The 12,807-nt window shown below is 43.4% G+C and overlaps 1 protein-coding gene across 1 annotated transcript in view; it reads right to left on the bottom strand.

Moving 5' to 3' along the window:
- Positions 1 to 2,678: 2,678 nt before the first annotated feature.
- The window catches only part of brf1b (BRF1 RNA polymerase III transcription initiation factor subunit b), a 134,623-nt gene continuing 124,494 nt past the window's right edge, over positions 2,679 to 12,807 (bottom strand). The window contains exons 17-18 of the mRNA XM_056294464.1: positions 4,995 to 5,211; positions 2,679 to 4,495 (exon numbers count right to left, since the gene is read on the bottom strand). Of these exons, the coding sequence (XP_056150439.1) occupies positions 5,064 to 5,211 (148 nt within the window). The 3' untranslated portion in view covers positions 2,679 to 4,495; positions 4,995 to 5,063. The remainder of the gene's footprint in view (positions 4,496 to 4,994; positions 5,212 to 12,807) is intronic.

Below are 12,807 nucleotides of genomic sequence, written 5' to 3'. Positions count from 1 at the left end.
TGAGTTGCATGTGTAGTATTTGTAGCATGTGTAGCATGTGCAGTATGAGTTGCATGTGTAGTATGTGTAGCAGGCATAGCATTTGTAGTATGTGTAACAGGTGTAGTATGTGTAGCAGGTGTAGCATGTGCAGTATGAGTTAGATGTGTAGCATGTGTAGCATGTGTAGTATGAGTTGTATGTGTAGTATGTGTAGCATGTGCAGTATGAGTTGCATGTTTAGCAGGTGTAGTATATGTAGCAGGTGTAGTATTGTAGTATGTGTAGCATGTGCAGTATGAGTTGCATGTGTAGTATGTGTAGCATGTGCAGGATGAGTTGCATGTGTAGCAGGTGTAGTGTGTCGCAGGTGTAGTATGTGTAGCAGGTGTAGCATGTGCAGGATGAGTTGCATGTGTAGCAGGTGTAGTGTGTCGCAGGTGTAGTATGTGTAGCAGGTGTAGCATGTGCAGTATGACTTAACTGTGTAGCATAATGTAACATGATATCTAGTATCTAAACAACGTCTGTGTGGATGTGGTAGCATATGAAACATGATATCTAGTATCTAAACAATGTCTGTGTGGATGTGGTAGCATATGAAACATGATATCTAGCATCTAAACAACGTCTGTGTGGATGTGGTAGCATATGAAACATGATATCTAGCATCTAAACAACGTCTGTGTGGATGTGGTAGCATATGAAACATGATATCTAGTATCTAAACAATGTCTGTGTGGATGTGGTAGCATATGAAACATGATATCTAGTATCTAAACAATGTCTGTGTGGATGTGGTAGCATATGAAACATGATATCTAGCATCTAAACAACGTCTGTGTGGATGTGGTAGCATATGAAACATGATATCTAGTATCTAAACAACGTCTGTGTGGATGTGGTAGCATATGTAACATGATATCTAGTATCTAAACAACGTCTGTGTGGATGTGGTAGCATATGAAACATGATATCTAGTATCTAAACAACGTCTGTGTGGATGTGGTAGCATATGTAACATGATATCTAGCATCTAAACAACGTCTGTGTGGATGTGGTAGCATATGTAACATGATATCTAGTATCTAAACAACGTCTGTGGATGTGGTAGCATATGAAACATGATATCTAGTATCTAAACAACGTCTGTGTGGATGTGGTAGCATATGAAACATGATATCTAGTATCTAAACAACGTCTGTGTGGATGTGGTAGCATATGAAACATGATATCTAGTATCTAAACAACGTCTGTGTGGATGTGGTAGCATATGTAACATGATATCTAGTATCTAAACAACGTCTGTGTGGATGTGGTAGCATATGAAACATGATATCTAGTATCTAAACAACGTCTGTGTGGATGTGGTTGCATATGAAACGTGATATCTAGCATCTAAACAACGTCTGTGTGGATGTGGTAGCATATGAAACGTGATATCTAGCATCGAAACAACGTCTGTGTGGACGTGGTAGCATATGAAACGTGATATCTAGTATCTAAACAACGTCTGTGTGGACGTGGTAGCATATGTAACATGATATCTAGTATCTAAACAACGTCTGTGTGGATGTGGTAGCATATGAAACATGATATCTAGCATCTAAACAACGTCTGTGTGGATGTGGTAGCATATGAAACATGATATCTAGCATCTAAACAACGTCTGTGTGGATGTGGTAGCATATGTAACATGATATCTAGCATCTAAACAACGTCTGTGTGGATGTGGTAGCACATGAAACATGATATCTAGCATCTAAACAACGTCTGTGTGGATGTGGTAGCACATGAAACATGATATCTAGCATCTAAACAACGTCTGTGTGGATGTGGTAGCACATGAAACATGATATCTAGTATCTAAACAACGTCTGTGTGGATGTGGTAGCACATGAAACATGAAATCTAGCATCTAAACAACGTCTGTGTGGATGTGGTAGCATATGAAACATGATATCTAGCACCTAAACAACGTCTGTGTGGATGTGGTAGCACATGAAACATGATATCTAGCATCTAAACAACGTCTGTGTGGATGTGGTAGCATATGTAACGTGATATCTAGTATCTAAACAACGTCTGTGTGGATGTGGTAGCATATGAAACGTGATATCTAGCATCTAAACAACGTCTGTGTGGACGTGGTAGCATATGAAACGTGATATCTAGCATCGAAACAACGTCTGTGTGGACGTGGTAGCATATGAAACGTGATATCTAGCATCTAAACAACGTCTGTGTGGATGTGGTAGCATATGAAACATGATATCTAGCATCTAAACAATGTCTGTGTGGATGTGGTAGCACATGAAACATGATATCTAGCATCTAAACAACGTCCAAGTGGATGTGGTAGCATATGTAACATGATATCTAGCATCTAAACAACGTCTGTGTGGATGTGGTAGCATATGAAACATGATATCTAGCATCTAAACAACGTCGGTGTGGATGTGATAGCGTTGAATGAAGACTTGTGGAGATACAGATGCTAAATTACTTTGAAAATATTGCATGTTGGATGTCTGGGTTGACCATAGGCTGTAGTGAGGCAAACCTTTGTTACAAATTCGTGGATGTGCTGAGAAAAGTTCAGCTCTGTAGGTGATCTTATTTATTTTTGTTACTATTCTTTGAAGTTTGGGAAGTGAAATGTCTAGAAATTCAGATTTGTTTTAAGAAGCCACGCTCACTTTAATCAATCATTACCAAATTTTATGAGATAATTGCAAAAATGTAAATTTGATTATTACAGCGCCACTTTGAGGTCAATGGGTGTCATTTTATGTGCCTGAGTCGTGGGTGGAATTTGCAACCCACCTGCCAATTTTAGTGTTTTTCGGTCTTACGGTTTTTGCTTCCAAAACACTTTTAGCAGAGAAAAATCATGAAGAAGAAAAAGAACGAACACAAGAACAACAGACAGCGCCGGCCAGCATGGACCTGTACATAGCTGTATATCAATAACTGTATATCAACAGACAGCGCTGGCCAGCATGGACCTGTACATAGCTGTATATCAATAACTGTATATCAACAGACAGCGCTGGCCAGCGTGGACCTGTACATAGCTGTATATCAATAACTGTATATCAACAGACAGCGCTGGCCAGCGTGGACCTGTACATAGCTGTATATCAATAACTGTATATCAACAGACAGCGCTGGCCAGCGTGGACCTGTACATAGCTGTATATCAATAACTGTATATCAACAGACAGCGCTGGCCAGCGTGGACTTGTACATAGCTGTATATCAATAACTGTATATCAACAGACAGCGCTGGCCAGCGTGGACCTGTACATAGCTGTATATCAATAACTGTATATCAACAGACAGCGCTGGCCAGCGTGGACCTGTACATAGCTGTATATAAATAACTGTATATCAACATACAGCGCTGGCCAGCATGGACCTGTACATAGCTGTATATAAATAACTGTATATCAACATACAGCGCTGGCCAGTATGGACCTGTACATAGCTGTATATAAATAACTGTATATAACAGGCTTCATATTCACATAGTGCATCTTTAAAATAAGGTTGAGACTACAGACAAACATGTAGCTAAAATCCAGCACAACTGACTTTTCTTTTAAATCAAATGTACAAATGAGTGCCTTGTTAAAGTCGAGGAGCTGCCTTGTTTCTTATTTACAGTTTCAAACATGAAACGTATCCAGAGGAAGAGGAGGGAAGGTTCTGGACGGCTTCAACATGAATGTGAAAGAGAATCACAGATGCTGAGACAGACTGGGAATGGGGCCTGGTACAGGAGATGTCATCTTTCAGTCCTGTGCTGTTTTAACCTTCTAGCTGCTGCTAACTTGGTGGAGGAGTCCTGTGTATCGCCAGAGGATCAGCTGGCAGGACCACAGAGGCCGCTCAGCTCTTTATTCAGGTTTATGATCCTGCTCTGCTGGCTGGTGATGTAGCGGCTGGTGGTTTGTCAGAATAACTTGGTGGAGGAGTCCTGTGTATCACCAGAGGATCAGCTGGCAGGACCACAGAGGCCGCTCAGCTCTTTATTCAGGTTTATGATCCTGCTCTGCTGGCTGGTGATGTAGCGGCTGGTGGTTTTTCAGAATAACTTGGTGGAGGAGTCCTGTGTATCACCAGAGGATCAGCTGGCAGGACCACAGAGGCCGCTCAGCTCTTTATTCAGGTTTATGATCCTGCTCTGCTGGCTGGTGATGTAGCGGCTGGTGGTTTGTCAGAATAATCAGTGTCCTGCTGAAAAGCAAATTATTTCCTCTGAACCCGACATGTCACATATGTATTATTCTTGATTATGTTTGTACGTGATCCAGATCAGCACAGACCCTCTGTCCTCTTCGTCGTCTTCCACCCTACACTCTAGTCTCTCCATCTGTTCTCCATGTGCTGCCATGTTTTACCTTCTTCCCAAAGGTCAAAGGTAAAGGAACATCAGCAGACTCCAGAAGGAGGACACTCTCAGAGAGGATGTGCTAAAAGGCCTCCTCCTCTTCAGCCTCAAAGCCATAATCTGCAAAACAGAAAGGTGGGTGACTTGTTGAACCTCATCTTGAGCCTGAACCCTAAAACTATTCCTCATCCTGAACCACTAAACCCCTACGACAACACACACACACACATATATATATATGTGTGTGTGTGTGTGTGTGTGTGTGTATATACGTATATATGTATATATATATACGTTTCCCCCCCGAAACCATCAATGGTGTTGTTATAAGTGGTCAACTAATGAGGAGTGGAATATCAACACAGATACAGGGAAAACAGACCTGTACTGCAATGCATTAAAATCTTTTTCCCTGTATCCGTGTTGATATTCCGCTCCTCATTAGTCAAGCACTCACAACACCATTGATGGTCTAGGAAAGAAACACTATATATATGTATATATATATGTATGTATATGTATGTATGTATATATATATATATATATATATATATATATATATACACACAGTATATATATATATATATATATATATATATAAACATAGGCATTCGCTCACCTGTTCCTCCTATCAGCTGTAGAGCACTGATGCACGGCTCCTCCTCCACCTCCTCCTCCTCTTCTTCTTCTAATTCCTCCTCCTCAGGACAGGTGTCGGCAGTGGCCGGTCCAGGGAGGGGCATCTGGGACTGGGTGGGTGGGACTGGTCCAGAGGGGAGGATCTGGGACTGGGTGGGTGGGACAGCATAAACAGGCTCTGTTGCATCATGTTGTGGCTGCAGATGAGATCGAGAGAGATTTTTTTTTATATTTAAAGTAACTTTTATTTTTTTAAAAATACAACCATTTTCAAAACAAAACAAATAAACAGATATTTAAAATAAATAAATCACATCAACTCCCCAGAAAAAAACCAGTTGGTTGTGTTTTACCGAGCACAACACGTCCCCATGAGCCCAGAGAACACTGAGCGGCTGATATCCTTCATGTCTGTGTAATGATTAAAATCAGTCATCATCCTGGCCTTCACCATCCCAGAAAACAGCAGCTTTACATCTGTGTCTACTGAGTCATCCATCTTCCTCTTTCTGCTCACATAAACAGCCATTTCTGCTTGTCCCAGGATAAAGTTCATTAGTTGACATTTTTCTTTTACAGTCTGTTTCTATCTAAACCCCAGAATGAACATGTGCTTGGAGAAAACCTGCCCTACCTTACTGAATAAACTCTCCAACAACATGAACAGTGGTACCAGGCACTCACACTCCAGGTAACAGTGGAAAACAGTTTCTTTGTAAGAGCAAAAAAGACATTTATCGCTCACACCTTGACCAATAATGGAAAGAAAAGCATTAACCACTACTGTCCCATGTTCAAGTCTCCACTATAAGTCAGCAACCCTCTTTGTTAATGGTGGTTTGTATAAACCATGGCGACAGGCATGGGCGCAAGTCCATGAATACTGGGATGGCATCCAGCGCTTTACCTCTGCCCCCGTCCATAGGGTTAGTGGTTGTGTGTCCATAGGGTTAGTGGTTGTGTGTCCATAGGGTTGGTGGTTGTGTGTCCATAGGGTTGGTGGTTGTGTGTCCGTAGGGTTGGTGGTTGTGTCAGGTAGGGCATTTGACATAAAATTTTGCCAAATCAGTATGCGGCTTGACAAGACCATACCGGCTCAGTCGAGGCCTGGGTTAACAATAACCGCTATCGGTGCTGTGCCCTCACAAGGTACCGATGGAAACATCAAATCCGCTGTGGTGACCCCCGGGAAACGGGAAACAAGCCAAAAGAAGAAGAAGTTGTTTGTATAAACCCCTCCAAGCAGGTTTGATATCATCTCCCAAGCCCAGATGACTTCGCCAAGGTGTGTCAACACGATTGTGTACTTTACCTGTGTTTAGACACTTCACCATAATTCTATATATAGTTTTACCTTTTATCTCTTCCAAATTTAGAAAAGTACTTGTTTTCCTATCTACCCCCCCCCCCCAAACAGTCATTAGAACTGGGACGAATACCTAAACAAGGAAAAGGATCATCTATATGAGGCACAATCAAACCACTGCTGTATTCATTCAACAGGCGGCATTCATGTCCCATCAGACAGCGTTTCCTGTGTTCAAGCAGCTTGCTAATGATCCTCACAGATCGCACCCCCAGACCAGCAGCTAGAGCAGCTGCATTGTCCAAGTCAGATCCAGCAGTGTTCACCACCAATCCAAGGGTTAGAATCTCTGCTCTGCAGAACACTACTGTAACTGCTGAGCCTGCCCAACAGGGGGTGTCCAAATGTCCTCCATGCACCACAGGCTCCCCCAACAACCAGTATAGGGAGTGACTTTGCACTTTCCTCTTTTTCACCATCATTTTCCACACTGTGAAAACTCTGCAAGAAAGGTGGTATGGTCTGGAACTTCAGAGTCTTTAGATCCATGAGAAACAGTAAGTCATGCAGTCCCAGACCACCAAACTGCTGCATAACTGTGTGCCAGTTGTCTCCACACCAATTCTTTTGGGCCATAAAGCAGACTCTGGATAAACTGAAGGTGGAAAGCAGCACCTCTACTGGCCAAATGTACAAGTCTTTGTCCTCCTTCCTCCTTTGGGAGAAAAAGAACAGCCTGAGGAATGCAATGCAATGCATCCCAAAAGAAATTAACCAAAACAAGCTTGAATTCGTGAAAGTAAGTTTGAAGGGGGATCTACACAAACTAATCTGTGCCATAATGAAGGGGACACTAGACTGTTGATTACAAGTGCCCTCCCTCTGTAAGACATGCTTGGCAAGAGCCCTTTCCACTTTTTAAGCTGGCCTTCAATTTTTTTCAAAAGCATTCTCCCAGTTCTTTTCTAACACAGATTCCCAACCACCACAGCTTCACTTTTTTCCAGTTCACCTTAGCAGACAAAATGGTATTAAAAAGATCTACATTCCCTTCCAAGATGTCGATATTCAATTCAATTCAGTTCAGTTCAGTTCAGTTTATTGTCATTGGAAACAATGTGCAGGCATATGTTAAAAATGAAATGAGGGCTGTGACTTCACCAAACAGTGCAAGACAGTCACACACAAACACAGCAAACACAGTATAAGATATACACACATGAAGACCAAAAGCTAAAAATAAGTTAAAAAAGAGCTGGAGTACAAAATATTTAAAAATATCTACAGACATTCAGTGGGTAGCCAGGTTCAGGTGGGCAACAGCTTGTGGAAAGAAGCTGTTTTTGAGCCTGGTAGTGTGGGCTCTGAGGCTCCTGTAGCGCCTCCCAGAGCACAGGGGGGAGAACAGTCCATGGTTAGGGTGGGTGGGATCTCTGCTGATGCTCAGACCCCTTCGAAGGCAGCGTTTGTGATAAATGTCTTTTATGGCTGGGAGCTGGGTACCGGTGATATGCTGGGCCGCCTTGACGACCCGCTGCAGAGCTTTCTGGTCTACTGAGGTGCAGTTGCCGTACCACACTGAGATGCAGATGGTCAGGATGCTCTCTATGGTGCAGTGGTAGAAGTTGGTGAGAATTTTGGGGGATAGACGGGCACTCCTCAGCCTCCTCAGGAAATGCAGGCATTGATGGGCCTTTTTCACAAGGGCCTGGGTGTTTAATGTCCAGGAAAGTTCCTCGCTGATGTGGACTCCAAGGAATTTAAAGCTGGAAACACGCTCCACTTCCACCCCATTGATGTGTATGGGGGAGTGGCTGCAGCTTCTAGAACTCCTGAAGTCCACAATCAGCTCCTTCGTCTTCTGTACATTGAGGACAAGACTATTGGTAGTACACCATGATATGAGGTGCTCAATCTCATCTCTGTAGGCCGTCTCGTCAGTGTTGGTGATATGGCCAATGACTGTGGTGTCATCTGCAAACTTAACGAGAACATTTCAAGGGTGAGTTGGCAGGCAGTCATGGGTAAAGAGGGAGAAAAGGAGGGGGCTCAGAACACAGCCTTGAGGGGCACCTGTGCTGAAGGTCAGGGTGGAGGAGGTGTAGTCACCTAACCTAACAGACTGAGGTCTGTTGGTCAGGAAGTCCAGGGTCCAGTTACAGAGGGAGGAGTTGAGGCCAAGGGAGAGGAGTTTGGTGGTTAGTTTGGCGGGGATGATAGTGTTGAAGGCAGAGCTGTAATCTACAAACAGCATCCGGATGTATGTGCTGATAAGTTCAAGGTGGGTCAGAGCAACATGCAGGGCAGTGGCAATGGCATCCTCAGTAGACCTTTTGGGACGGTAGGCGAAATGATGATGGTCAAATGTGGGGGAGATAATGTTTTTGATGTGAGCCAGAACCAGTTTCTCAAAGCACTTCATGGCAATGGGGGTGAGTGCTATGGGTCGGTAGTCATTCAGACATGTGGATGTTGGTTTCTTGGGGACAGGAATGACAGAGGTGGTCTTAAAGCATGCCGGGACTTTAGATTGGGACAGTGAGAGGTTAAATACAGGTGTGAAGACCTCAGACAGCTGGTCGGCACATTCCCAAAGGACCCGACCTGGTATGCCGTCCGGTCCAGCAGCCTTCCGTGTGTTCACTCTGCGCAGTGATTCTCTGACCTTCGTGATCGATAGAGTGAGCACCTGGTTTTCTGGGTGGCTGGGGATTTTTGTGGCCGGGTCAGTTTTGTCCTTGTCGAAGCGGGCATAGAAATGATTTAGCTTGTCTGGCAGGGAGGCATCATGGACAGTGGGACCACTATTGGAGCTTTTGTAGTCTGTGATAGACTGAATGCCTTGCCACATTCGCCAGGGATCGGAGTTATTGTGAAAGTGGTCCTCTATTCGTAGGGAATATTTATGTTTGGCTGTTCTGATGCCCTTTTTGAGGTTGGATCTGGCTGCGCTGTAGGCCTCACAGTTACCTGACTTGAACGCTGCATCCCGGACTTTCAGCAGCTATTGGACCTCACTGGTCATCCAGGGTTTCTGGTTTGGAAAGCTGCAGATTGATTTTTTTGTTGTGACACTGTCAGTGCAAAAGTTAATGTAGGCTAGTATGGCAGATGTCTGTTCATTAATGTCTGTATGGGAGCCATGGGTAGCTGAATGTGCAAAAATACTCCAGTTTGTGTTGTCAAAACAGTCCCGGGGTTCAGGGACTGCGCCTTCTGGCCAGACAGTGACTGTCTTTACTGCTGGCTTGACCCATTTTATTAGGGGTTTGTAGGCTGGAACCAGGAACAGGCAGAGGTGGTCAGAATGCCCAAGGTGGGGACAGGGAGTAGCTTTGTATGAGTCCTTAATGGTCCAGGGTGTTTTGTCCCCTAGTGGGGCAGGAGACATGCTGATGGAATTTGGGCAATACAGCCCTGAGGCTAACCTCAGGGCTGTATTAGATATCACTCCGTTTGTTAATTATTACCATAATATCGTCTGTGTATACTGAAAGTTTTACAGCTGACGCACAACCCGAAAAAAAAAACACCTGAGAGTTCTTTTCTGGGTTTGAGAAGAAAAGGCTCGATGGAAAGGGAATACAGCATCCTTGAAAGAGAGCATCCCTGACATACGCCCCTCTCACATTTAAAATAACTGTGGTTGTTTGAAATGGTGCTATATAAATAAACTTTACTTGACTTGACTCTGTACATTAAAAGGTGCAGCCAAACCACCATTAATGTTTAGTATACTCACAATATCACAGTACAGTACCTGGATCTTGGCTATGAAACCTGGGCTGAACCCAAAAGCATTTAAGTGTCTGCCATAAATACTGGTTTTCAACCCGGTCAAAAGCCTTTTCCTGGTCTATGGAAATGAGACCAGTATCTATACCCAATGAGCCAGAGATTTCCAAAACATGCCCAATTAGAATGATAATATCACTTATTAACCTGCCGGGCACACGCATAAATGACCTTACTCATCACCTCTCTAAGACTAGAGGCTAAAACTTTAGAGGGGATTTTATAGTCCCCACACAGCAGAGATACAGGTCTCCAGTTCCTCAGATCTTGTACATCTCCTTTTTTTGGCAGCAAAGTGATAACTGCTCTTCTACAGCTCAGCAGTAGTTGTCCTTTGCACAAACTGTCATGACGCACCCCCAACAGATCTTCACTGATCACAGACTAAAAAGATTTATGAAATTCAACGGGCAGTCCATCCATGCCAGGTGCTTTTCCATTTCCCAGACTCATAAGAGCAGTATACAGTTCATTCAGAGACAGTTCTGCATCCAGCACCGCATTAGTATCAGCATCTACCTGAGGTAGCCCCCCCCATAAAAAGATCCAGCCAACTCTGATTCCTCCACATATTCACTTTTAAAACATTCATCATAGAAGGAGGTGGCATATCTGCGGATCTCAGGGGTTCCCGTAATCATGGTTCCATCTTCAGAGCGTAAAGAATGAATGATCTTCTTCTGACCATTTTTTCATTCCAAACTGAAAAGAAAAAAAAAACTATGATGGGGCATCCATTTGAGACACATTCATGAAACGTGAGTGGACCAGAGCTCCCTGTGCTGTCGTGCCCAACAGGTTGGCTAAGGCAGCCTTTTTCGCTTTAAGGGCTTCAATATGCCCTTAATTTCCTGTAGAATCCACTAAACTCTGTAATTCTACTACTTCAGTCTCCAGTTCTTTAAGAGATCTGGTAATGTGCCTGGTGACATTGCGAGTATACTGCTGACATAATTGTTTCACTTTAGTCTTTCCAATATCCCACCATTGCTGCACTGAAGAAAAAGTAGATTTGTTTTTTTCTTATGTAAAGCCTATAGAAATTCAAAAGCCTCTCTGAAAGATCTATCATGTAGAAGGCCAGTGTTAAATACCAACATGTGCGCTGTACCTTAACATTGTGCATGTGAAAGGAGCACTGAACAAGACAATGGTGAGAAAAGCCAACAGGAACTATTCGGCATATTTTATAGATACCAAACTGATGTTTAAAACAATAAAAACGATCAAGTCTAGTCAGAGATGAGAAATTGTCTTTGGAGTGACTCCAGGTGTACTGCCTGTCACTCCTGTTAAAACCTCTCCAAAAATCTTTGAGTCATGGGTTTCAATCAACCTCTTAAGTTTGGCAGATGAAGCGGGATGAGGCTCTAGATGGTTCCGGTCTAGTTTGGCATTTTCCGTACAATTAAAATCTCCTCCCAGAAACACAAAAACACCAGTACAATGGTGAATTACATCATATAAGATGTTCAACAGTCTCATTCTCTCAATGCCTGAAACTGGAGCATACACATTCACAAACATCATTTTCACACCTTCATATTGTACCGTGACTTGTAGAATATGACCATTTCTTCTACCTCAGAAGAAGAGGGACTAAAACTCCTTGAGAAAAACCAACTCCACCACTGTTAGTTAATGTATGGCATAGAATGACCTCCCCAGGCTACGCCGTCTTCCCATCACTTTCATTCATGGCGTCACTGTGAGTTTCTTGTATAAAACCACATCCAACCTTTTCATTCCTACCAGTGTGAAAAGAGAAGCTCTTTTCACATTACTCCCTGCTCCCTTTATGGTTAAAGACCCTGTTTTCAAATCAGCCATGAGAAGGAAAGATGTCATCTCTACAACAAGAAAAACATCTACCAACAATATGTGGAGAATCAGTTTTGTCTTAATCATCATCCAGTAGTTGTGCTTTGACTTTTGTCGTAATTTTCTTGAGCCGGTAAACCTCTTGGTCACTGAAAGCCCCCTCTCCTTCCTCAGCCGTGCCACAAACCTGACAAAAGATCTCAAATCAGGGAAGAACGTTTCAGTTTTAACCGCCCTCTGCCCTTTAGTGTACGTTAGAATTTTTCTATCTTCTCAAGGGGATAAAAATGGTTTCATCCTCTTGTGATAGCGTCCACTAACATTCCTCATCAGAAGAATCCTCCAACACCTTCTTAGCCTCAGCACCACCCTGTTCTTTGTCATATATTTTCCTTTTACTACATTTAGCTGTTAGACCATTCTCCTCCGTAGACATGTTTTCATTCATCAGTTCATCACTGACCACATTTTCCACACTTGACCGCAGCTTTTTTTTATCTTTGTTACATTTCTTTTCCTCCGTCAGCTTGTGTTTTTCTGATTTCTCTCTGGTCTGGGCATTATCGGCTTCATTTCCACTCTTAGCTTGGTCCTGTTCCACAATCTGCCCCCTATCCTGCATGTCTGCCTTGGTCTACTCTACTTTCTCTGCAGACTGCTGTGCAACCGGGCAAGTCAGACTAGGCTTCAGGCTGCGGTGCTTCAGGCGGGCTCAAGCTGGTCTGCTCTCCGGCCTCAGGGCAAGACTGAACCAAATGCCCTTCTGCCCCACACCCGGAGCATTTCATCGTTTCATAGGTGGCAAACACATTGTAACTACAACCGTCAACTTTGACAGTGAAAGTCAGGTCTAAATCACCCGTGCTGCCCT

This window comes from Lampris incognitus, chromosome 15, assembly GCF_029633865.1.
Source record: "Lampris incognitus isolate fLamInc1 chromosome 15, fLamInc1.hap2, whole genome shotgun sequence".
Taxonomy (NCBI): Eukaryota; Metazoa; Chordata; class Actinopteri; order Lampriformes; family Lampridae; genus Lampris; species Lampris incognitus.
Note: the sequence above shows the minus strand (reverse complement) of the source record. Positions and strands in the feature narration are given on the sequence as shown.